The sequence below is a fragment of the Lepisosteus platostomus genome, chromosome 1 (genome assembly GCF_059453375.1).
Source record: "Lepisosteus platostomus isolate fLepPlt1 chromosome 1, fLepPlt1.hap1, whole genome shotgun sequence".
In the NCBI taxonomy this organism is placed as follows: domain Eukaryota; kingdom Metazoa; phylum Chordata; class Actinopteri; order Semionotiformes; family Lepisosteidae; genus Lepisosteus; species Lepisosteus platostomus.
In genome coordinates this window covers 63,035,803-63,061,599 of record NC_142611.1, presented here as the reverse complement: position 1 = coordinate 63,061,599, position 25,797 = coordinate 63,035,803, and the positions used below count along the sequence as shown (strand labels likewise).

Genomic DNA, 25,797 nt, shown 5'->3' with positions numbered 1-25,797 from the left:
TTGTTCCCCTCTCCCACAGCCCTTAGCGTGAAGTAGTGCTGGGAACCTTGTTCCCCTCTCCCACAGCCCTTAGCGTGAAGTAGTGCTGGGAAGCTTATTCCCCTCTCCCACAGCCCTTAGCGTGAAGTAGTGCTGGGAAGCTTATTCCCCTCTCCCACAGCCCTTAGTGTGAAGTAGTGGCCCCTCTTCTCAGTTTTAAAAGTACTTCCACACACTTTTCTGCTTCCATTCTCTATGACAGGCTACGGTTTCCCAAAGTCCTCATGTTTCTGCCCTCCATCAGCATCTGTTACTGTTTAACAATGTACTGTACACCTATGAAGTTGCTGACATGAGTATTTGGACAGCAGCTCATTCATACACTTTGTTTCATGTCCTTTAATGCATCACTTAACAGTCTAGCAGCTGTCCACACACTCATACTGTGCTCATGTAATTATTCTAGGGTGACACAGTGGTTAGTAAGCATAGCTGGGGCCCTGGGTTCAATTCCTGTGCTGCTGTCTGTGTGGAGTTTGTATGTTCTCCTCTAGTTTGTGTGGGTTTCTTCCAGGTGCTCCAGTTTTCTCCCATAGTTCAAAGACATGCTGGTGGGTTAATTGGTTAATTGGCCCTTTTGTGAGAGTGTGAGTATAAGTGTGTCTGTGTACCTGGACTGGCATCCTGTCCACGGTGTACCCTGCCTTGCTCCCATTCCTTGCTGGGATAGGCTCTGGCTCTCCCGCAACCCTTTATTAGAATCAGCAGCTAGAAAATGGATGTTTTTTAACGATGTACTTTAACGAGGCCGCAGAACTGCACTTGGCATCAGTTGCTTCACAAAGTTCAGAGGTGCTCTCAGTGTGACGTAAAGATCGCAGTAATACTAAAATAAGAGAAAACTTTACTCAAGTGGCTTTCCAGAGACTAGCTTGGGGGGGATCAATGGGTGCCATGACGTTGCTCCTGCAGCATGAGTAACTCATGCCCTCCTAACCGGGCCAGGAGAGGATTTGGACTGGAAACCCTTTGGCTATAGTCCCTGCGCCTTAACTATAGGGCCACAGGGACCAGTGATACTCCTCTCCTGCTTTCAGGGAGGCCTCACTGGTGTGTTATACAACATTCACATCCATGTTCATCCACTTCTTCCAATACAGGTTGCTATCCCAGCGAGCAACGGGCACAAGACAGGGTACACTCTGGACGGGACGCCAGTTCATCACAGGGCTCTCAGAGATCCATAATGCCCTTTTCATGCCACCGCCCACTGGACTTTAATTATCTTACTTATTCTAGATTGACACCTTTTAGCTCTATGGATGCTACTGTAATAGAAAGGAGATACACACAGGTTAATTCTCTCTCTACTAATGTGGTTTATTCAACTCACAGTACATTCTACAGATGCAGACGTGTCACATCACATCAGTACAACATGTTTCAGAGATTCCTTTTAATGCCTTCTCTTAAAAATGATATATTGGTCCTAAAAATATAGAAAGGAATAAATTTAAAGTCACAAAAAACTGTACATTATTAAAAATTATTCACTAAACACCACATTTTGGTTATAGAAAAGTATGTCCCTTTTGTGTTAAAAGGAACCTTTTTTTTCATCTTTTCCTATTTTTTTTATTTCGTCGCAGACCAGTAGAGACCAGTTTCACGTCAGTGTCAGAAACCGAAAGCTCAAGCACGTTCAAACACATCGGAACTTGGAAATAAAACCACTTCGATTTAGTTTTCTCAGAATTATTACCCCTCCCGAACCAAGCTCTTGCTAATTCAGTGCGAAGTTAATTTGTGGGTTTTGGAGGAACAGAAGATCAAAATCCAAAAAAGACGAATGAATAAATAAATAAATAGAAGGTTCTTAACACCCGAGAGCAGACTGAACTCAACGTTAAAAGAAACACTATTAAAACAAGACCAGGCCGCAGTCGTCATAGAAATGGAGAACATGACGGCGGAGGAGAAGACACTGAAACTTCCTCGGCAGACGGCGTGCGGAGCTCCATCATGGAAGAACTGGCTCCTCCCCCTACCGAGAGGAGCCCCCGGATCGGTCGGGGTGAGCATGGACGTTCCGGGTTTGGGTACGGATTCGTTTCGCCCTCCAGCAAGACGCCAAGTGTGTAAAGGACGCGGACGTATCGTCGGCCCTGCTGCCCAGCTTTCCTCCTTTTCAAGAATCCGAGAGGCCGCTGGGGGGCGACCACCCTTAAGCAGCCTGCCAGCGGCAGCAGTGTCTGCGCTGGAGCCCCGAGCCCCCCCCAACCTTCCAATCGGCAATCCTCGCATCCACGTCCGCTGCTCTACGCTGCCCCCTGCAGGCCTTCCTGAAACGGGCAATATCAAAGCTACGGCTCCAGAGAAAGCAATAACCTGCCCGACCCCATGAGTACTTTGCAGAACAGGGTGCCCCCGCCCCCAAAACCCTCTCACGCCTACACCTGCCCACGCCACAGAAGTGACGGAATCGGACCCTCTCGCGCTCCGCTTCTCAGCGCCAGGAATTCGACTGAACCAAGAGAAACCGATGCTTCAACGCCACCCAACACAAAAACCAACAACGGAGAAGAAGACGGGTCTCTGGCGCGTCGCGAGGAGGTGCCGGCCGAGCTGGTAAAGCTTTGCTACCGCGCAGGAGGCGACAGCGCCACCTGGACTCCCCTCCCCCCAGGGCCTTTCATACAAACCCCTGACCCTTTAGCACGAGGAACAGGGCAGCTTCTTTTAGGATGGGGAATGATCAACGAAGTAAAAACCTAGATGCACAACATCCTGAAATCTCTGCCTGGCCAAGGTTCTGAAGAACCTGGGCTTGGAAACCAGAACCTCAACCCCCCCCCCCCCCCCGACGTGTCAAGCAGAACAGACACCGTCTCTACCCACTAGCGTGATGACCTCCTAGGAGCTCTTCGACCCTACCGAGAGTCTGGGGTCTTCAGGCTCCAGGACTACCATAAATAACCAGTACCTCCAGTACTGCACCCCGATCGTGCTTCCCTGAACGAGGACATCCCAATCCACGTTTCCCACTTCTCTCCTTACTCTCGGGACACACTCAAGGGAGAGTCCAAGGGGGAAAGGTCACTGGAAGAGTTTCACGCCACCGGGCGCACCCACGCTTTCAACGGGCAAATGCGCCCTCGAGGAAGACGAGTTCATTCGGGACAGCGCCGAATTTAATCAGTTCTGGTTGCCGGGCAGCGCGTTAGTGTTGCTGTGCCGCCAGAGTGGGAGGTGAGGGTCAGACGGAGGCAGAGCGGGGAGGAGAAGGGGGTATAAAGGGAAGCGAGGGGGTAGGTGCGTCTACAAGGAGGTCAGATTTTCTGAAAAACAGCCGCAGTGTCCAAACTGAACCAGCCAAGCTGGTTTCACAGCCAGTCAAGGAAGGAGGATCCAGGAGGGTCCCTGACCAGCAACGTCCTGGGCCGTCCTGCTGATCAGCCCGAAGGAAGGGACACCCTCGCGGAGACCCCGTGTTCCCCGATCGCCGCCGAGTGGCCGTGGCCGCAGAGGAGAGGACCGCGTTCCCGGTGGCGTGCGGTGGGAGGGGGCCGTTCAAGCTCGCGATTCCCCTGACGAGATGCACGCCAAGAGGTCACCCCGACTCTGACATCCCCCCAACACCTTCTCGCTTTCACAGGGGGCGTGCTCCTCATCAGTAACGTTTACACCTGCCAGGATTTTATCTCTCCGGCTTCGCGAGGAGCTGTTATTTTTGGGCAAGCTCTGGGCCTGTACCACCCACGCAGAACAGGGTCGGTGATGTGGACAACGGCGGCCAGCGTCAGCCCTTTTTATGGGTCTCAGGAAGAACGTGAAACCAGGGAGTTTGTGAACTCCCCCAGGTGTTTCTGTAAAGACAAAGCACACCTGGCTAATTATCTTGGGAGTTCATAAAAGTCCTGGTTGCATGTGCTGCCTTGCTTTCACTAGACCTTCACTAGGAACTCAACTGAGTTCCTACTGCGCAACTCATCTGCTACAACTGATGGATAGTTAATGCCCTGACTGATTATAGTGCAGATCATCAGGAAAACAAGGTTAATGCTATTTAGCCCTCTCCCCACAATCATCAAGGCCTGAATGTCTTCTGAAATACACTAAAAAAACACTTAGCTCTCCGATTACAGAGCTAGAGAGGAATTTTATTCTGAAGTCTTCAGCAGCCCATCCATGTTGGATAAACCCCCCAGGGTACTGAACAAATCTGAACTGAGAAATCCTAACAACCCTGCCCTCAGACCCAGCTCTGGGCTTTCCTGAACTCTTACCCAGCTGGACCAACACCGAGTTAAAACCGGGGCTCAGTTTCTCACCTTTAGCCAGTCCTGACCCTGGTTAAGATTGGATATTGCTGGTTTTAAGACACCGCAGGCCAGAGCTGCAGAATAACCACACACACACCCCAGAACTGTTAACAGCTGGACTGGGGATTCTCCTGCTGATCGGATCGGATCTGGCAGACGGATCAGGTCTGCAGCAAGCGTTCGCTCCAGTTGCCATCAACCAAGTTTGAGGGCAAAAGAAAGATTTCAGTCGTCAAATCCCAACTTCCACCAAAAGCACAGGTCTGGATTCCCAAGATGCACAACTCCCTTTCAGCACCTTTTTCAAACAACGCCAACGACTCCTCTGCGAACCTAAAACGTCAAAGGGGTTCGAAACGATGGGCCCTCCTCGCGCCATTCCCAAAAATAAAAAGCAGCAACAAAAAAAACAAAGAACCATCCTCCAATACCTAATAACAGTACTGTGTGTCTAGCAGCATGGCATTCTGGGAAGTTTGCTGTCCGACGGAACGGGACAGCCTTTGAAACAACAAGAGCAGAAATTTCATATTTTTCAGTTTTTTTCTTTTTTTACTGGCCATTTAATGCATTCCCTAGACATCACTAATATGTGCTCTGTACACAGTCACTATTAACCTATTGCTATGAAATAACCCCTGCTAACCTTTGACCTTTTATATATAGGTTTTAAAAAAAATAACAGACATCCAGTCATTGGACTGCTACATGACATTCTTCCGACAAAGGGATATTCCACACCCACTCTGGAGAAGGGAAGCGGTGGGCTGCCAGAGTCCCGGCGACGATGGGGGTGTCCCTGCTCAGGCTGGCCCAGCGCCGTCAGGCCCGCCCTGCCCAGGGACTGCCGCCCGGTCCGTCTGGGAACCACGCCCCCCGAGGGCAGAGGCCACAGAGCCCACTCCTGTGTGGAGCGTGGGCAGGGAGGCCAGGAGCGGGCGATCTGTGGCGCCGATTCCACGGCAACGGGACCTCGGCTCGACGTCTCACCCGAACGCAGCAAGGGAGGCGCGGCTCGGCAAATCCCGGGGGGACCGGGAAGCTCCCCCCGACCCTGCCCTGCGCCCCAAGCCCCCAGCGCCGCCCCACTACCCAGAGCGCGGGGGGTTCGAACGCGGACTGGAGTTTCTCTGGGCCAGCACCCGGAAGAACGGCGGAGTGCGAGTCTACGACGGGTTCTCGCCCGCCTCCCTCTTCCTCCTCCTCCCCCCCCACCCCACCAGCTCCCTGCACACGGACCCCCCACCTCGCAGAGGAGCAGGAGGCCAGCCGGGGCACGAGGGGGAGCCAGCAGGGCAGGGGAGCGGGAGGGGGCCCCAAGCTTCGACGTAGTCCTGAGAGAAGCTGGAGAGGGGAAGAGGGTGCAGGAGTGCCTTCCCTTCCTGCGGAGAGGTGCGCGTGAACAGGCCAGAACCAGGGGAGGGGTTTATAAAGACTGGAAAAACCACCTTCTATAGAAATATACATATATTCATATCTATATGTATATGCTGCAGGCCCCGCGGGGCTCCAGTAGCAGTAGTAGTAGTAATAGTAGTAGTAGTAGTGGGGAGAAAACCTCCAGCGTCCACGACAGGGTGGGGCTCCTGAGGGGCCCACCAGAGGGTCAGGCCTCAGCGCCCCCCAGCCCCCAGCGCCCCACCCCGCCTCTCGCCCGGCCTTCCTTCCTCCCTCCCTCCCAGGCGTCACTTGTCTTTGCCCTGGTAGAACTCGGCCCAGCGGCTCTCGAAGAACTTCCTCATGGAGTGCCCTGCCATGCCCACCTCCGACGTGTCCTCGTTGAACAGCTGGCAGTTGTCGAAGACCAGCTGCGCGTCGGCGGCAAACTCCTCGCAGCTGCAGTACCTGCGGGTACGGGGGGAGGGGGGGGGAGTCAGATCACACTGGCCGGGCCACTGTCAAGAGCTCTGCTGCCCGATCTGCTGCCTCGGTAAAGTAAAAACTGCTCCGCCTTCCTACCAGTCAGCCACAAACCTACATTTGTTTCTTCAAACTCTTCAAACTCTGTTACAGGAGCTTGTATTGTAGTTATTTAAAGATCACGTTAATTTAGGCTCACAGTGTCTTTTAATTGCCTGATTGAAGCTGAGCCTGTGGTGAAAACTATTAGCCCCAGTCCCACCCTCGAGGCAGCAGGTTATACAACATCTGCAGCACAAAGCCTACCACAGTGGGTCAGACAAGCTCAATTAAGGCTCGACTGGACCAGCTGCACTCCTGCACTGCTGGAAAGCTGCCGCTGGAACTGTCTGGGGGAGCCCTGTCCCATTACCCTACCAAGTGAGAGACTCGACTTATTTACAACAGGGCATCCAGTGTATCTACAAGCTGTCATTCTAGCTAAGCTCTCACTGACCTAAAATATCACAAGGGACCAGGACTGGACACCCTGCAGACACACTGACCACCCCAGGACCAGAACTGGACACCCAGCAGACACACTGACCCCCCCAGGACCAGGACTGGACACCCTGCAGACACACTGACCCCCCAAGTAGCAGGACTGGACACCCTGTAGACACACTGACCCCCCCAGGACCAGGCCTGGACACCCTGCAGACACACTGACCCCCCCAGGAGCAGGACTGGACACCCTACAGACACACTGAACCCCCAGGACTGGGACTGGACACCCTGCAGACACACTGACCCTCCAGGACCAGGCCTGGACACCCTGCAGACACACTGACCCCCCCAGGACCAGGACTGGACACCCTGCAGACACACTGACCCCCCCAGGACCAGGACTGGACACCCTCCAGACACACTGACCCTCCAGGACCAGGACTGGACACCCTGCAGACACACTGACCCCCCCAGGACCACGCCTGGACACCCCCATGTAAAGCCTGTGTCATGTGATATCCACGGCAGCTCTCACCCTCCTTGCAGTAGCCTCTCCCGCATGGTGAGGAAGTCCATGGGATTCTTGATGATGCGGCGGTACCCTGGGACGAGCCGGGGGTTCACGGGCTCCAGGAAGGGCCAGGCATCACTGTGAGACTCCATCTCCATCAGGATGATCCTGCAGCACAGAACCCCGAGCCGATCACGTCACGCCCAGCCCAACGGCACCGGCGTTCTCGTACAACAGAGCACAAACCAGGAGACACAGGGGCCCCCCAGGGCCAGGGGTGGGAACGCCTGCTCTATACCAGGGCTCTGTGGGCACCTGGCGACGGCCAACTGGACAACGGAGGGGCGGACACTCACTCGCAGTAGGTGAGGTCGGGCTGGTTGCGCGTGGCCATGCGCCTGCGTTTTGAGGGCGAGTGGCCGCTGTCCCCTGAGTAGCGGGAGTGTGCGTAGGAGGGCCCCTCCCTCCGCCGCGTCTGCATGCTCCCCCCGCCCCGCCTGGGGCTCTCGTCCTCCTCCGAGCTGCCGGAGCTGAACCAGCCGCCACCGCGGCGCTTCTGCCCCCGCGAGGGCTGCTTCCGTCGCCGCGGAGACTCGCCGTTCGCCTGGGGTAGAAGAGAGGAGGCGGGATTGTTGGGGTGAAATCGGATGAGGTACGGAGTCACAGAAGAGCCGAGGTGGCAGTCGGGACACAAGCCAGTTCTCAGGTGACTCCTGACCCTTTCAGACCCCTCCCCAAGGACTTAATTGAGCTAGTTAATGACTCCAGGGGTTTTACAGGCACCTTTCCAATTGGTGCCTCAGGAAGGCCCAAGCAGGTGTGGAGATCAGAGGCCAGGTGTGCTGACCCTTCTGTGAGGGGCCACGGAGATCCCCATTTTGACTTGGCTCAGGAGATTCAGATCTCCACGTCCCAGGAGTGTCGGTCTCAGCTCCAGGAGGACCCAAGCTCTCTGGGTTTCTTCTCCACCCAAGCTCTCGGTTACAGAGCGGGTCTCATTGACTACAAGGCGGCAACACTCCTCTAACCAGCCTCTGAGGGGTTAGGACTGTACCTCTAATGAAGTGAGTGTTTTTGGTCTCTACAGTGAAAGTGTCGCACTCCATCCTGCGCTGGAGAAAGCAAAACAATCATCACGAGCCAAATGGCAGAGCCTCGGCTAAACCCTTCAATCAGCCGGCTGCCGTGACTACCTGCGCTGGAAGCAGATCTGTTCCACCTACGTGTGCCTGCCTGTTTTCCACACCTGCCTCAGCTGGAGCGGGCTATGTAAGATCAGTCTTTATGTCAACTTAGTCCTTTCCACAAACCTCGCTTTGAGGATACCCTTGCCTTCACGCCTGGCTTGTCTGCTTCCCCTGCATGCGTGTTCTTCTTACTGATCTGGACGCCACTCTCACTCAGGTACAAATAGCAACCCTTACACAAAGACCTCAACTATCATCCTGTACACATCTACTTTACCTAAAGGCTCAGGTTGGGACGCAACCCATAAGCAACTGAGTGCTCCAGGAAGTGAGTCCGGGAGCCCAGCAACTCTTTTGCCTTGAGGGAAGTGGGTCCTCTCCGCACGGCTGTCTCACCTTGGAGATGCAGACGGGGCAAAACCAGTCCCCCTCAGGGATGGCAGTCATTTTGGGGCGCAGGCAGTACATGTGGCAGCCCCGGTCGCAGCCATCGCACAGCAGGAGGGACTCATCGTTGTCGCCCTTGCGGCACACCAGACACGTCTGTGGGAGAGGGGGAGAAAGAGGTGTTAGGGTCCTACGCCCCCTTTTCCACCAAGCTGCGGTTCCATGTCCCCATGGAAACAGGAACCACACAGGGAGCTGAGACGATGCCATATGCAGCGATCACCATGATGACCATATTCGTCTCAACGGGGTGAAGAAGGATATTCTGATTGGGTCGGTTTAGTTTTTAGAACAAATTTTTACTGCCGCCTCCAAACACAAAAGCATTTCTGCCCCCCGCTTCATGTTTCTACTGAAGGAACCCCCTGTGTGGGGGCTCTGTTGTAGCTGCAGGACAACAAAGCTTTGACCATGACAGCAGCAGCACCCCAAAACTCCACTGACCCCCCCCGGCAGCTGGATCCTGGGAGGCCTAGATCTGTGTCAATCAGTGACGCCAGGGGAGGGAAGGAAGAGGCGCCCCAGTGCTACAGCCGGACCAGGCCAGCCTCCTGGCCAAGAGGCTCAGAGAGGAGTCCGCCAGCGAGAGCAGGAAATCCATCTGGGAAGATCCGGATCACTTCGACTGAGGACTTCGATCTGGCGAAGTAAACTAGAGCTAGAGAAAGCTAAAGAAAACGACCGTACTTCAGTTTTGTCTGTTCACGTCACTGGAAGGCCCCCATTGACCATTTTGCTCCAGTTAAGATTTTCGACGTTCCGGAGGGAATGCTGGGCTCTCCATGGTTTTCATTCCAATAGCCTCCAGCAGCCTCCCTGTGGCGCCACCCCACACACACAGCATGGGAGGAAGTGGGAGGAAGGACTGATGTGCCCCCCTTGTGGGGCAGACAGGGACCGGAGAACCACGGAAGAGGAGAAAAGGAACGCGAGAGAAGGGGAGCGGCGGGACGGAGAGAGCGGAAGACGAGGGCGGCTCACCACTTTGACGACGGAGCGCTCCCAGGCGATGGCCCTCTCCAGCTGCAGCAGGCACAGCGCCAGCTGGGCGGCGCTGCGGCACCGGTCCAGCGACTGCCTCCACAGCCGCAGCCTGGGGGTGATCTCGCTCTCCACGCTGCCAACGACAACACAGGGGGGCACCGCGGCGTCAGGCAAGCCCGCACGGAGGGTACAGGCGCAAGCTCCCAGGTGCCCGTCCGCGTGACTGACCCGACCCAGGTGGGAGCTGCTTACTGGGCTCAGACACGGACCGCAGGCAACAGCTCCCACGCCCACTCAGGACACCGTGGATAGGGTGGGGGTATAGGACTAGAGCCGACCAGAGGAGCAGCGGCACACAGAGAGCCCCGGCCAGCCAATCCCACTTGGGGAGTAGCAGTCACAGTCGGCTAAGTCATGTGTAACATGAGCCCCACCCTGCAGCCAGATCGTCCCACTACCCTCCTCGAGATGACCCCGCTGATGGGATATAATAATTCCTTACACTTGTATAGCAGCGCTTTTCTGGACACTCCACTCAAAAGAGAGAGCAGAGTGATGAATAAAGCTTATAGATGGGGATTATTAGGAGGCCACGATTGGTAAAAGCCTGGGGGAAATCTGGTCAGGACACCAGGTAAAGATCCCTACTCTTTTCGAGAAAAGCCCTGGGATTTTTAATGACCACAGAGTCAGGATTTCGGTTTTACAGCTCATCTGACGATATAGGGCCTTTTTACAGTATAGTGTCCCTGTCACTATACTGGGGCACTAGGACCCACACAGACCGCAGGGTGAGCTCCCCCTGCTGCCCCACTAACACCGCTTCCAGGGGGTCTCCCATCCAGGTACTGACCAGGCTCACACCTGCTGAGCTGACTCCGCTGCGAGTTGGGGCGATATAGGATCTAGGGGGTACCCTTACCTCTCGACGTCCACCCTGGGCTCCTCCCCGGGCACGGGGACGGGGGGCGTCAGGGGCGCCAGCTTCTGCACCTCGCTGAGGTTCCAGAGCGGCTCCTTCAGGTACCGCCGCTCGATGTTGCGCTCCAGCGCCGCCAGCCGCAGGACCGCCACGTCCAGGGGGTTGGTGCCGAGCCTCAGGAAGTCCGACCACTCCTTCTTGGTCTTGATGATCCAGTCGTCCGCTGGGTCCACCTTGTGCTCGTGGTACTGCAGGTCCTCCCGGGTCGAGTCCAGTTCTGGTAAGGTCCAACCCTGAGGGCAGAGGCAGGAAAGGGGAATGGCGTGAGCTTCAGCTGGAAAACGGCATCTTAACGGAGTGAAGCAGAGTGGTTTGTTAATCAATGAGGAGGAGGCCACTCAGCCCATCTTTACAAGTGAGTAGATGATTAATCCAAGAATCTCATCCAGATGTTTCTTGGATGAAGCCAATGCATTAGTCCTGGAGGGGCGGTGCGGTGACTCTGTAGCTGGAAGGTTGCCGGTTTGTATCCTGCGGCCAGCAGAGGAATCCTACTCCATTGGGCCCCTAAACAAGGCCCTCAACCCCAGCTGCTCCAGGGGCGCCATATAAATGGCTGGCCCTGCGCTCTGACCCCAAGCTTCTCTCCCTGTCTGTGTGTCTCATGGAGAGCAAGCTGGGGTATGTGAAAAGACAAATTCCTAATACAAGAAATTGCATATGGCCAATAAAGTGATCTTATCTCTTATCTTAACCACTAAGCTGGGTAGCTTGTTCCACACTCCAACAACCCCTTGCATAAAAAAAGAGATTCATGTCCTTGCTTTTGAAAGCTTTGCCATGCTGCTGCCACTTGTGTCCTCTGCTTTGTTTCACCGTAAATGTTAAAGAGCGCTCTACAGAAGGACAATGTCAGCTCCCTTCAGCTTCCCCCTCCTTCTCACAAACCAAAGCAATCGTTTCCATGCACTCTGGTCATCACCAGGGAGGGGGAGGTTCTGACTTCTGCATCTGAGGGCACCAAAACTCAAGCCCGGGGCTTTCTGAGATGAACATCCTAATTTCAGACATTTGACTTACAGATTGGGTGGGTTGTGTAAATTTGTGGTTCAACATCAGCTAAAAGCTCCCCCCCCAGCAGTGAGAAGGAGAACCACAAGGAACAGCACTACCAGGAGTTTTGGAAGCAGGGCAGGAGAGACAGCTCATGCATGATCCAGGTCTCCACACATTGACGCTATTTCACGGGTTATTGGGAACTAGGTTTTTAGTCACTAGAGAGCAGCAAAAGAGCCTGATGTAAAGGGTAGCAAACAAGGAAAAGTTCATCCACTGGGCAGGTGTATTGAGCACAGGAACTCTGTATCCAATGGTTTTCATTCCAAATCAGCTCAAATCCCCTGGTCTAACTGATTCCTTGAAACCAAGGGCCTCCAACCCTCAATCAAGTCCAAACATTCACTCTTTTTCGTGATCAAATGCCTGACTTGAAGACTCTTTCTGTGAAAAACTTCAGCACCTTCAGCACTTCAGTCTGACCAGATCCCCCCAGGTGAGCAGTCGGCTGAGCAGATGGGGGCGTGGCCCAGCAGCTCACAGACAGGGCCTGTGACCCTACGGAACACAGCAGGGGGCGTGGCTCGTGCAGGGAGCTTGGCCCCGTGAATAACAGGCTCTCAGCAAGCAGAGCAAAACCAGAAGTCACAGCTGTCCCCTCTCACGACCCCTTGAGCAGGACTGGTCTCAAATATCAGGGGGATGAAATTTAACAGACTGCTGCAGGCAGGATCCATCAGCCCCTGACCTCACCTGCCTGCAGACGTAGTACCCGTTCACACTACCTCTCCAGTGACCCCAGGGAGAGGGGAGGGCATAGGAGTGAGAGCATGGGAAGGTTAGTTGAACCCTGGGCCAGGGCTGGTGTTACACACACTAGGACTCTCCAGCCTGGGCTGGGACAGAGGCGCCTCGCTGCATGGCACCCCCATTGCTTCTTGCAGTATTACTGATGGGACTGGACATCCTGCAGACACACTGACCCCCCCAGGACCAGGACTGGACACCCTGCAGACATACTGACCCCCCCAGGACCAGGCCTGGACACCCTGCAGACATACTGACCCCCCCAGGACCAGGCCTGGACACCCTGCAGACACACCGACCCCCCAGGATCAGGACTGGACACCCTGCAGACACACTGACCCCCAGGACCAGGGCCGGACACCCTGCAGACACACTGACCCCCCCAGGACCAGGCCTGGACACCCTGCAGACACACTGACCCCCCCAGGACCAGAACAAGATGCCCTGGTCTATGGGAAGCCTGTGAGCACAAGAGATGGGACAGTCTGTCTCTCGTTCCCCCAGCACTGCGCCGACAGGGCCCTGGGAACATCATGTCTGTCCCGATGGCAGAGCTGAGTACCAGCAGGCACCTCAAAGGCTCAGCCTGAACACGGGACCCTCTGCGTACAAACAGAACGCTTCCCAACTTCAGCTGCTGACTCTGTTGAGCTGCAAGCATTGGCTGGAGGATCCAGCTGCTTCAAACCAAATCACAACTTCAAACTTCAAAAATCAGAGCAGTCCTGCAGGTCCGGCCCGGAAACACCAGCCCTGTCTGAGGATCTGATGGGAGAGGTGGGGGCTAGGAAAGAAACTGAAGGAGGACAACACTCCCCAACTCCAAACAAGTCTTCGTTAGTAACTGCACCATCAGTCTGACCGAAGATTGCTCGGCTTATGGAGGAAAAACGCCTTAGGAAAAAAAGGGAGAGTGAGGAGGAGGAGGAGGGAATTGCGTGCGCCCCCGAGTTCCCACCCTACTCCTTCCCCCCTCCACTGTCCACCCAGACAAATGTACCTGATGTCCCGGGGAGGCGGAATCCGCGATACTGTCAGTGTCGCTCCTTCCGCAGTGGGGAACCATCTTAAAACATAAATTGGGAAGAAGTGATGACAGCTCTGGAGCCGCAGCGGCAGGGAGACCGGACATGGCTGGGGTCACCGATAACCCGGCTCTGCCCGATCCAAACCGGCCGCGCGCCCGCGGCCCGCATGGCGCCTGACAACTGCAGCCAGAGCCGAGGGGGCCGTTTCGGACAATCCATCTGGGCAATTTTAATACCTTTGCGTACTTCACGTACCTGAGGAATATCTGCCGCTTGCGTTTGGGCATATGCAGCGCCAAATAAACACCAAAATATTACAGAATGGCACGTTTGAATACAAAGGACGCACTCCCTTTAATCCTGACTGACAATTCTCAGACGGAGCTGAGCCCAGGGGAGCTGGTACCATGACAGGCTCTGGCTGTACATGCCGCTGGAGGTGTACACCCTAATATTTTAGTAGGGTGCTATATACACTGGTGTGCTGCCTCATTAGGAATTAAGAGCATTAGTCTCTTGCTGGTAAAACAATTGAAAGATAAAATTGAAAAAAAGCACAAAAGGAGTAAAAATTTCTCCTCCCATAATGTCAAATTGATGCCACACCTCCAAAATGAGCCGACGGCGACTCACACGGACCGTCACTAGAATAGGACCAGTCCATTTTCCAGTGCTCCTCAGCTAATCTACAGAGCTCTCAAACCTGAACACCACCTCTACCTGCTCTTATGGAACAGGAACACGGGCCCAGAACTACAATTCCCAGAAGCCCATTGCTGCTCCTGACCTTGAGCTGGAGGTCGGCGGCAAGGACGCGCTGCTCCACGTCCTCCACCCACTGCAGCACGTGGAGGTCCATCTCCATGGTGCGCGCGCACACGTCCCACTGCTCTCGCATCGCCTGGCACACCGGGCTGGACTCGTCCAGGGTCAGCTGGAATATGGGGTCTGGGCAGAGGAGAAAGACCGCAGATGTGAGCTTTGCCCGACAGTGAGAAGCACAGCCAGAGCAGATCCTGACACCCCACTGGCCCTCCTGCTCCTGCCAGAGCGGATCCTGACCCCCCACCGGCCCTCCTGCTCCTGCCAGAGCGGATCCTGACCCCCCACCGGCCCTCCTGCTCCTGCCAGAGCGGATCCTGACCTCCCACTGGCCCTCCTGCTCCTGCCAGAGCGGATCCTGACCCCCCACCGGCCCTCCTGCTCCTGCCAGAGCAGATCCTGACCTCCCACTGGCCCTCCTGCTCCTGCCAGAGCGGATCCTGACCCCCCACCGGCCCTCCTGCTCCTGCCAGAGCAGATCCTGACCTCCCACTGGCCCTCCTGCTCCTGCCAGAGCAGATCCTGACCCCCCCACTGACCCTTCTCCTCCCAGAGCAGATCCTGGCCCCCCCACTGACCCTTCTCCTCCCAGAGCAGATCCTGGCCCTGCGTGTGCGCACCGTTCTTGGGCCGCGTGCAGACCTCGGACAGGAACTCCATGTGCTTGGACAGGTGCTTGTGTAGCGCTTTCTCCCTGATGCCGCGGGGGTGCAGTGCTCGCAGGAGAGCCGCCAGCTCCTCGGGGTCCCGGATCCACCACCAGCCCCTCCTCATCTCTACGGGGAACAAGAATTGGTGGGGTTAATGAAGCAGGGGCCAATTTGGGCAACCCACGCCACGGGTTTCGTGCAGAAGAACAAGGGGGGCATCCCTCCCCCACCCCCCCCACTGACATGCTGCAAAAATGACCCCAAAAGCGCGAGACCAGCGGCGATTCCTCTCCTAGTTCAGCTAGTCGAGCGATGCAGAAACCCATGCTGCAGCCTCTGGTCTCTCACAATCCCCAGAGTCAGCTTGCCTTGCAAGGTCTGCCAAAGCAGACGTCCCCCCTCCTCCTCCAGCCCCACGGTAATGAGGGACGCAGGCCCGACCCTTCAGGGACCCTCCAAGCTACGTACCCCTCGAGCTAGAACACCACCAGAGTCACTGCTCGGCAGCCAGCGCTCATATTCTTGGCAGTAAAGGGTTTCACGGTGCCCTTGCCGTGTGTCTGCTGAAGGAGCGAGGCTGTCGGGACGCAAACCCGCGCTTCCCAAACGCAGAACTTCTGTGCGAGGGGACGGTTAACCCACAGGGCAAAACCATCGCGCGCGAAAACCCCGTCCGCATCCCTCACGCTCGCAGAAACCCGGGAAAGCAGGACAGGACCACTCTGCCCGCAGAAGGGAAACGAGCGTCTGTCTCCACGGGTCAAAGGGCGGAGGACGAGCTCTGTGATCACAGGTCCGAGCCTGGGTGACAGCGGCGCGGTGGGCCGATCCCAGGCGGAGGTGGGGGACTTGCCTGCAGGGATGGGCTGGGCGACGAGCTGAGTGAAGTACTTCTGCTCGATCTGGCGTAGCAGCTTGCTGGGGGGGCGGCCCCGCCGCTTGGTGCCCCCTGGCAGGGAGAACCCCAGGGCGGAGGGGTCCCCGGGATTCTGGGCGGGGCTGCTGCCCCTCCTCCTCCTCCGGCGGTCCGGCTTGAGCAGCGGAGTGGAGCAGACCAGCGGGGCGCTCAGGTCCAGACTGGGAGCCAGGGACACGGGACACTGTACGGGGAGAGCGAGCGGACAAGGAGGTTCATCACGAGGGCGGGGGGCGGAACAGAGACAGGCGGTTTTAAACTGGAGGCGTAACTGGCCTCTTAACTTTTACACTAGATTGTCGGGCTGCAGAAAGCGAAGGGAGACCAACGCGCTTCAAGGACAACGCGACGGCCCGGACGGCACGTGAGCGCCCCCTACCTGCAGGAGCGAGGCAGTGTGGGCCGGCAGGCTGGCCTGGGTCGCGCTGGGAGGAGCGTCTCCGGATGAAGGGGCTTGGGAAAGGGAGGAGGGGTCGCAGGGCGTTTTGGGGAGCAGGTTGAACCACTGGCCGCGTTTCTCCGCCATCTCCTTGACGCTGTCCTCGGCCGCGGCCTGCGCCTCCTCGCCGTTGGCCGGGGAGCCCTGCGACTGGCTCAGCCAGGAGAGGAAGGCGGACTGGTTGAGGTCCTGCTGGGCCGGGCCGGCGCCGCCGGGGGGCTCCGGCGTGTCCTCGGCCGCCGCGGCCTTGCTGCTGCGACGCCGGCGGCGGTTCTTGGCGGCGCGCAGGTGCAGCTCCACCTCCGGTTTGATCTTGCGCGGGCGGCCCCGGCTCCGGGGGCTGCTCATCAGGGAGGCCTCGCCGGGGAGGGGGTCCTCCAGGAGCGGCTGGGGGGCCACCGCCACAGGGGGAGGGGGAGGGGGAGGGGGAGGAGGGGGAGGGGAGAGGAAGGACACGGGCACCTCCGTTTTGGGCTCTTTCTTCACGGGGGAGATAACGGGGACCGTGAAGCGCAGGGATTCCTCCTTGACGAACGGATCCTCGGGGGCTGCCGGCACACAGAGCACAGGGGGTCAGCGAGGTGCACCAGATCATAACTCCAGAGATCAGCCTCAATCCCACAGGCGGCAGCTCCACACCACTGTCTCCACCAGTGTCCCAGTCCCCTCTCCCATCCCTTTCCAGTCCAAGCCAGTCCCCCCTCCCATCCCTCTCTAGTCCCAGTCCCAGCCCAGTCCCCTCTCCCATCCCTCTCCAGTCCCAGCCCCCTCTCCCATCCCTCTCCAGTCCCAGCCCAGTCCCCTCTCCCATCCCTCTCCAGTCCCAGCCCAGTCCCCTCTCCCATCCCTCTCCAGTCCCAGCCCAGTCCCCTCTCCCATCCCTCTCCAGTCTCCTCTCCCATCCCCCTCCAGTCCCCCTCCAGCCCCAGCCCAGTCCCCTCTCCCATCCCTCTCCAGCCCCAGCCCAGTCCCCTCTCCCATCCCTCTCCAGCCCCAGCCCAGTCCCCTCTCCCATCCCTCTCCAGCAGCTTGCTTTTATTTTTTCCACAGGAGTAACACAACTACCTCCTACAAACAGGAAAACCCCACAGACTCCAGGGGCAGGCTGGATTCCCCCGATTCCACACCTCTGGCTGCCGTAATCAAACCAGGAAAACCTCCGAGTAGGTAGCTTGCGGTCAGGAAACAGTGATGTAAGAGCAAGCCGGGACACCTGCTGGAAGAGCGGTGTGGCACTGGGGCTGCTCTGCTGCTCCGCATCACCCACACTCCACTACCCGGACAACACCTTCACCCTGCACTGAGCACTCCTTTAATGCACAAACCAGTCCGAGCATGTCAGCGACTCACGCCAACCTTCCTTACACAGCCAGATGGAGACAAACTCACTGGCCAAAATATTCCACCCCCACAATGACAATTTCCATCAGCTTCCCTGGCCTGAACAATCCCCAGACCTCACTCCTGCTGGAACCCAGTGGAACCAGTGGACCTTTCCAGTTCAGTCCCAACACAAAGCCACAACTCCTCACAACCCCAGCTGAAGGCTGTCCTATGGGTGCAGAAAGCCAATATACTGTTTGCTGTTGGCCGTGTTGGGAGGGGTTTCTAATATTTTGGGTACAGTGGGTACAATCAGCTGAGTAACGATGACAGCCAGAACCACAGACCCAGGCTGTCCTGCCGGAGAACCACCTCACCTTGGATCTCCTCCGGACCCTCGACCAGCACCCCACCCACATGGGGGAGGACCCAGTACCGGCGCCGGTACCGGTCCTGACCCAGAGACACCGCCCGCAGGGAATGGGAGCACTGCAGCAGCTTCTTCCGGAAGAACACCTGCCGCTGAGGAGGGACAGCGGGGGAGCAGAGGGAGAGAGAGAAACGTTAGGAACTTGCGTCCATTTTTCCCCACAACCTCCTTGGGAGAAAAGGGAGTCACTATGCAAGAGCATGATCTGGACAATCGCGGTTTTCATTCCCACATGATGACAACAGATCACACGTCTGCAATCGTACACCAACAGATCACACGTCTGCAATTGTACACCAACAGATCACACGTCTGCAGTTCTGACTGCAGTTCTCCTTTTAGCAGTCAGCGATGACGCCCGGAAGAAGGAAACTCCACGCCTCCCGTTCCCCAGCACAGACTGAGCTCTGCGGCCCAGACTGAGCCAGCTCGACCCCGGATCGCGCCGCCGGCCGTGTCAGGCAGTGAGCCTCTCCACCGCACCACGCCGGCAATGGCTCATATTTCCAGCCGAGAGGGGGGCTGCGCCCAGCCTTACCTTGGTTAGCTTATCGATCTGTCGCTCCAGCTCGGGGACGCTGGCGGTGGAGGGGCTCTCCCCCTGCAGAAACAAGAAGAGGGTTACCCCGAATGGCCGGCGTGCACGTGTGACCTCCCCCCACCCCCCAGCCACCTCGAACAGAAAAGAGGAAACATGCAATGCAAGGAACTCCCTGACGAAAGAGCACCATCGCAGCTCACCCACAGCGGGCTACGGTGCGCAGCAGAGAAACCCGAGCCCTGGAGCGCTCACGTGACTGAACACAATGACCTCCATCCGCACAGCCCAGCGCTGAAGCCCAGCCTCCTGATTTTCCACCTGGACTGGTGCCTGGCAGGGGTGGGCCCTGAATTCTCGCTGGTCTTTGAGTTCTAGACTTGCCGATCAAAGCCACAGCCCAGCGACTTGTTAGCAAGAGCTGAAAACCATGTACAGCGCTGGCTGCCTCGTTCCACAGCACTGCTCTGCTGTGCTGGAGTCAGCTTGACAAGTCAGCCACCAGACTAATTCCTGGTTTCATCAGAATGGGGTAAAGAAACTGAACCTCTTCAGCCTGGAGGAGTGGAGATTACACAGGAACCCGAGCGCTGCACCTTTCTGGTGGGACGTCTGTTACACAAGCTTCAACGCAAGGCTTGTACAAGACAGACGTACAGATTCTTGATCAGCTCTTAACCATTACATTTTCTAACCACTTCATCCAATACAGGGTCATGGGGGAGCTGGAGCTTATCCCAGCAAGCAAAGAGCACAAGGCAGGTCGCACCCTGGACAGGACACCAGTCCACCATAGGGTACACAAACCAGGGCCAGTTTTTCCAGAAGCCAATTAACCCACCAGCATGACTGTGGGAGGAAACCAATGTGAACACAAGCAGAACATACAAACTCCACACAGACCTCGCTGAGCTTGGCGTCCTCCTTGCGCGCGCGGCGCCCGCTCCGCTCCAGTGGCCCGCTCTCCTCCAGCGTCAGGCTCTCCTCCTCGGCCACGCGGGCGCTGCGCCGCCGGTCCTCCAGGCACAGCTCCACCTCCGAGCGCCCCGTCTTCCTGGCCAGGGCCACCTTCAGCCTGCAGAGAGGAGGGAGGGAGAGACTCATCCAGGGCGACTGGATTTTCGAACCTGCACCCCATCTCCAGCCTTAGCCAGATAACGCAGCGCCCTGGGCCTACTGCAAGAATAGAGGCACCCAATCGTCACAAGAAACACGAGGTACTTCCTTAACATTGCCAGGGACTGGGGTCCCGGAGAGCATCATCTTCGCCTCTGCTGGCCTTTTGCTAAAGCTCACTGATCTGGAGTCTTGTGCCGTCATCATCAGAGTCAGTCACAAGCGAACACGAGTCTCTCACCTCCGCAGCTTCCCCTCAATGATCCACTTGTTCTTCCTGTAGGTGGCCATGTTCTCCAGCGTGCTGTCGATCTCGCTGCAAAGACAGAACGAGCCGAGCGTCAGGAACGGATCCGTCCGTTCGTTGGTTACGCCCCACAGACGTCACCCCGACAGGGGGCTCGCCCAGGTGGGCAGGCCCTGGGAGGCACACGAGCCTGCGCGACCTCCGACGCCCCCCCCCTCACCTGATGACGATGTTGCTGCCGTTGAGCTCGTCGACCAGGAAGGCCAGTACCGCGGCCTTGACGTCGGGGGGATGGGCCTGGAAGGGCTTGGTCCGCAGGCTGTCGCAGACTTCTGCCTCGAACCCGTACGCCTCCAGGAAGATCCGCAGCCCCTCCGACACGCTGCTGCGATTCAGATCCAGGTCGGCCACTTTGTCCCCCAGGATCTTCACCGACTGCCGGGGGGGGAGAGGAAGAGGAAGGATCGGGAGAGTACGTCACGCGTCACGTCAACCAGGATGACTGGGAGTTAAGATCCGCTTTCCGAGTCACACACAGAAACATTCCGTTAAAATAACGCAAGAGAACTGCACGCAACACAACGAAAAACTGTGGTGTGGCCCAGTTTCAGATCTTTTCCCCTAGAAAAACGATAATGATGGAATTTGAAGGGTGGCAAGAGATTGGATTCCCTGCTGTGTTGGATCCTTCAGCAAACTAACAGCCACAAAAAAATACAAGTTGGGCCACTCATCCGAAACCCTTCTTGGGTTTGAAAGCAGAGGAAAGAACAATAGAGTCACAAACAGCCAAACTGGCATATAACCAAGTCCACCCCTATACTGTCACATTCTACAGTAAACTGTCTGTATGGTCAAAACACAAATAAACCTCCTTTACATAGTGAAGTACTAATGTATTGACTTTAGGTTAATGAAAATATCTGATCAACAAAAACAAAGTTGATCACAAACTTATAGTAATCGGCTAAAATAAACAACATGAATCCCTCCTCTGCATGTAGTGGATGCCTGCACTTTCTCTTTCAGCCTCTGTGATCAGCACGCCCTACAATACTTTAACTGGCAATAAAACCGTGAGTGAGCCTATTCGGTCATCTCCAGCCTGTCACACTGCCAACACAGAATCTGGAGCGTCTGTTAGAACAGAAAAACAAGATCACGCTGAGATGTGGATGCAGGAGGTAGGGAGAGGCTCACTCACTGGCTGGATTCGCCTCACAACCCCAGTCTGCCTATCCGCTCGTTTGAAAGTCCCGCTTAACAACCTCCGGCTCAGTTTCAGCCCGCCCTGCTCTACTTCCAAACGAGACTGCAACGGCCAGAACGTTAAACTCGCAGATGTCGAGACCCTGCGGTACCCCGAGAGGCCACTCGGACCCGCGCTCGGCCGAATATCTGCCCCAGGGCCCGCTCGGCTCCTGACCTGGTAGTATGGAGGCAGTCCCGGGTCGTGCAGTGCGGCCCGCAGCAGCTTCACCAGCAGGTCCTGGACCTCACCCTGGCTGTCGCCCATGCCCAGCAGCCCCTCCTGCAGGGTGCCGAGACTGGGCACGTCCTTGGGCACGTCCAGGCCCAGCACCTTCCCGTAGCTGTGCAGGAACTCCACCACCGTCAAGCAGTGCGAGAAGGCCCGGCCCGACAGAACCAGGCCCGGGATCCGGGAGAACTCCGGCAGAGGCTGGCAGGGAGGGAACGGCAGATGGACAAATGCTGACAGGAGGCTTGTAATTTCTGTCAAAGGGGGCAAATACTGATTGCAATAAGTTATATTCCCTTTTATATTTATAATTTAAGAGGAGCTGTAGAAAACATTGACACTATAGTGTTTTGTGTTGATCAAAGGGAAAAAATCCCAATTAAACACATCGAGATTCCATATTATAACACAATAAAATGTATAAAAGTCCCAGTGGAGGCTGTATACTTTGGATTTTCAGTTTCAGTCCACGGCACCCCCTTGCCTACAGGGCTCGATTCTAGCTCAAGTCTTTTTCAGTAATTAAATCCTTAATTGAACTCATTTGATTAAAAATCTTTTTAATTGTTTTTAGCACTGCAGTGTTGGAAGTTTCCGTTTTGCTGTCCTTTACGAGGCACCAGATGAGCTTACAAATTCACCACTGTTGAATGTAAATGCCACTGAATCAAGGGCACCAGTGTGGTGCAGTGATTACAGGGATGTTGTATCTGGAAGGTTATGGGTGTGAATCCAAGGTGAGGAACCTGGTGAAAAATATCCAGCTGTCCAAACAGATGCAAATCCGAGTCTCTTTGTATAAAAGCATCAGTCAAGATAAATTGGAACACCCTGCCTTAGCTAAAGCAATGTGCTGAGCTTGAGCAGTTCTGTTGGCTTAAGCTGAAAATGAATGCAAAGTTCATTAAAGGAAATTAAGGTCTAAATGAGATCATTAAGAGGACTGTTGGATCCAATACTACACTAAATTGGAGATAGGGAGCACTTCTCAGACAAGTTCCGAGCTGTTAGCTAACAAAGAGCTTGGATAGAAATGCGGGCAGAAGGTTTTCTAGGCTTTGAGGGCTCAGAGTTGAGGTGCTCTGGTTTTGGGGTGATAAGGTAACAGAAAGCTCAGCCTTCCCGGGAAACAGCACTCATCTGAACATGCTCGCGCAAGTCTCTCCCCGCCCTGGTGGGGGCGCTCTCCCCCTACCTGGTGGTCGGTGATGCACATGTCCTCGGTGGGCTTCCTGAGCTCCTCCAGGATCAGCTGCTGCCGCCTCCTCTCCTCCTGCCTCCTCTGCGCCAGGGCCTTCTTCTCCGCCAGCTTGCGCGCCGTCTCCGCCAGGACCTCGGCCTGCGCCAGCGCCTGCGCCTGCGCCTCGGCCTTGGCCTTCCCCCGGCCGGCGCCCCGCTTCTCCCGCTCCACGCGCTCCTTCCCCCCCTTCTCGCCCGTCTCCTTCCTCCTCCTCCAGCGGCGCTTCTTGGCCTCCGGCGGCTCGGGCCCCGGCTCCTGCGCCGCCGCCTTGTCCTCCTTCTTCTCCCTGGCCTTCTCCAGCTGCGTGGGGGCCGGAGAGAGAGAGAGAGAGAGAGGGGCGAGAAGGGGTCACTCGTGACTCGGGCTCTCCGCCACCCCCAGAAACAGCAGAACTGTCAAAGCCAGGAGAGCAGCTTTGGCCCGTATCCTCTACTTCTCTCCAATAGCACCAATTAAACCATTACCACCCAATTAAGTACAGAGGTGCCAATTACTGGCACTTGGGGACGGAATGAGCTCCTCGTCTTAACCTCTTAAAAGTCCTATGCTCTGATGTAGGAGTGTCCAATCCTGGCACCACAGGTTATAGACTCTGAATCCAGTTTGGCCATCAACTTTAAATAAGCTCACTATTAAATGAACGGGATCCTTTTAACGGTCCAGCACTTAATTTGCTGGTGCTTTAGAACAGAGATGGAAAAACCTGCAGACTACACAACACGTTCGTTTCTGATGCTGTGGAACAGCAGGTTAGCCAGCAGCCTGCCTCCAGGCAGGATGTGCATTCAGGACCCTCTGCTTGGGACTGAAGTTTCGAGAAAACTGTGCAGCAGCTAGATTCACAGTGAGGAGTGTCCCGGCCGGGGGAGACCGGGGACAGGGCGTCAGTGTCCCCGCCGGGGGAGACCGGGGACAGATCAGGACAGGGATCTCAGGGGGAAGTGTTCCGATTTGGGGAGACTGAGGTACCTTTGCCTTCTTCTTTTCCAGTTTCAACTTTTTGTTCTTGGCGTCTTGTTTCCTTTTATTCCTCGCCTGGGAAGACAAAAGCGAGTCACAAACCCACATCACGTTTCCGGTTTCAGAAAAACCCCCACCCCCTACTTCCCCAAGTCACTGGACCAGGGAGATCCTCCAGCACGAATCTTTCTGCAAAATCTCACATCTCCCCCGCATCAAAACTCAGAGGGCCAATTATTTCCAGGCCTGATACAGCTGTAATTACTATGCAACATAACCGATCAGCTCGTTGGAGGGACAGAGTCACAGCTGAATTCTCCTGGGAGCAACAGTGTCACAGAAACGCACCTTTCTCTTCATCTTCTTCTTGATTTTGTTGAGCTTTTCCTTGTCTTCCTCACTAAGCGTTTCTGTTGGGGAGAGGGACACAGGAGCAGTGATTACAGAGCAGCACAAACACTGGGAAGGCTGTCCGCCCCATCAGTAGACTCCAGTGTTATCAGGCCCCCTGGAACACTTCCTGAGATCACAGGGTCTTAGCCACAGGACTGTGGACCCCTGGCTTTTCCTGAGACAGTGCAGGGGCTCCCCAGAATCAAGGCCAGTCCAGCACTCCTGCAGTAACGCCTAGAAACGAGGGAGTGGGCTGCTCGACTGCGCTGTTTGGACACTAGTGCTGGTGCTGACCAGTCACGGGGAAGAAACAGATTGGCGTGAGTCTGCTCTGCACTATTCCATGTCAGCTGGTCTGTTGTAATGAAGAGACTGCGCTCTGCACAATGTGTGCCGTGCCACAGGGCCCCTGGGCACACTTGCTGTAACACGTAAGCCCCTTGCTCTAAGACAGCGGGGCACATCGCTTTGATTTTGTGCTCCTGCCACCATTCCCATACAGTGCCCAGGTCCATCAGCTGACAAGCCCCATGCTTTCTCGTTATGTCTCGTTTATACCAGCTCAGGAATTAAAACTCTACAGCCAGCAGGAAGTGTAGACATTAAAACTCCTGAGGAGAACACTCCCGAATGGCTAAGCTGAAAAAGCTGCCTGCACAGGCGCGGGCTAGACTCTGCAGTCGTGGGCTCGAGCCTGGGTTACGGCACTCACTTGGCTGAGCCCTGCTGAGCACAGGAAGGGCTCAGGAAGCTTGGTGATGGCTGGATTAAAAAAACTACCTGAAGATCACAGCATACATTCTCAGGGAGGCTCCACACAATTTTGGGGTAGCCCACCCTAGCACCCTCCGGAACCCCCACTGCCTATAGCTCTCCAGGACATTTTAAACCCACGTCTCCCTTTTACAGTCTCCAACGAGAGTCCCGCTCTCTTCCCAGCATGCACCTTGCGCCTCCAGTCTCTTCAGCAGCCTGGCGTCCACCTTGCTCAGCAAATCCACCATCTTGGTCTTGGGGGGCCTCCCGGGTCGGCGCCGGCAGCCCCCCTTGTCGCGCCCCCGCGCCCGAGCCCGGGGCTTCTCCTTGTCCGGGTTGGGGGGCCGGCCGCGCTTGCCCGTGATGGCCATGATCATGGAGGGCACCTCCTCGTCGGCCAGCTGGACCCACTGCACGCCCTGCGGGGACAGAGGAGTGAGGCCCACACCTTGGCACAGCACAGCGCTTCCACTTCAGCACCGCCAGGACAGGAACCCCTCGCTACAATAGCTCCAGCGGGTACAAGACGTGGTATTCCCTGTCAACGAGCAGATCTCCACTCTGGCGAGCTGGGCTCTCGTAAAGCAACGCTGGGATTCTTTTCTTGAATCTTCTGGGAGGGGGAACTTTCTTTTATTTTTGATTGCATTTTTTTTTTTATCAGAGGCTTGTGTGTGTTAAGTGCACTTCTGTACAGGATATAACAAGGTTTGTGCTTTTGCTAACATCTGACGCTGTAGCGACTGTACCATACAGTAAATGAGCAGGAGTGTTACTGTTTCCCTACCTATAGTTTGTCCATCGGCTAATGACTTTAAGGGGGTTTGATTCCGAGATGGAGCTCAGCTGGAGCGAAACTCAGATCGTCCCAAACCACAGGGCCAGGATCCCCCGAGCA

At 56.1% G+C, this 25,797-nt stretch overlaps 1 protein-coding gene across 7 annotated transcripts in view; it reads right to left on the bottom strand.

Moving 5' to 3' along the window:
- Positions 1-1,338: 1,338 nt before the first annotated feature.
- Positions 1,339-25,797, bottom strand: part of baz2a (bromodomain adjacent to zinc finger domain, 2A) — a 43,647-nt gene continuing 19,188 nt past the window's right edge. For 4 of the 7 annotated variants that reach the window (XM_088633449.1, XM_088633448.1, XM_088633450.1 and 1 more), the window contains 21 exons: positions 25,090-25,318; positions 24,099-24,160; positions 23,760-23,825; positions 22,746-23,090; positions 21,497-21,751; positions 20,291-20,505; positions 20,065-20,139; positions 19,611-19,782; positions 18,708-18,770; positions 18,117-18,261; positions 16,357-16,964; positions 15,915-16,161; positions 14,990-15,187; positions 14,377-14,537; positions 13,562-13,627; positions 10,699-10,991; positions 9,774-9,909; positions 8,742-8,888; positions 7,515-7,762; positions 7,183-7,326; positions 1,339-6,146 (listed from right to left, as the gene is read on the bottom strand). In XM_088633449.1, the coding sequence (XP_088489575.1) occupies positions 5,987-6,146; positions 7,183-7,326; positions 7,515-7,762; positions 8,742-8,888; positions 9,774-9,909; positions 10,699-10,991; positions 13,562-13,627; positions 14,377-14,537; positions 14,990-15,187; positions 15,915-16,161; positions 16,357-16,964; positions 18,117-18,261; positions 18,708-18,770; positions 19,611-19,782; positions 20,065-20,139; positions 20,291-20,505; positions 21,497-21,751; positions 22,746-23,090; positions 23,760-23,825; positions 24,099-24,160; positions 25,090-25,318 (4,035 nt within the window). In that variant the 3' untranslated portion in view covers positions 1,339-5,986. The remainder of the gene's footprint in view (positions 6,147-7,182; positions 7,327-7,514; positions 7,763-8,741; positions 8,889-9,773; positions 9,910-10,698; positions 10,992-13,561; positions 13,628-14,376; positions 14,538-14,989; positions 15,188-15,914; positions 16,162-16,356; positions 16,965-18,116; positions 18,262-18,707; positions 18,771-19,610; positions 19,783-20,064; positions 20,140-20,290; positions 20,506-21,496; positions 21,752-22,745; positions 23,091-23,759; positions 23,826-24,098; positions 24,161-25,089; positions 25,319-25,797) is intronic. The other 3 variants (XM_088633451.1, XM_088633452.1, XM_088633453.1) reach the window with 3 other exon arrangements.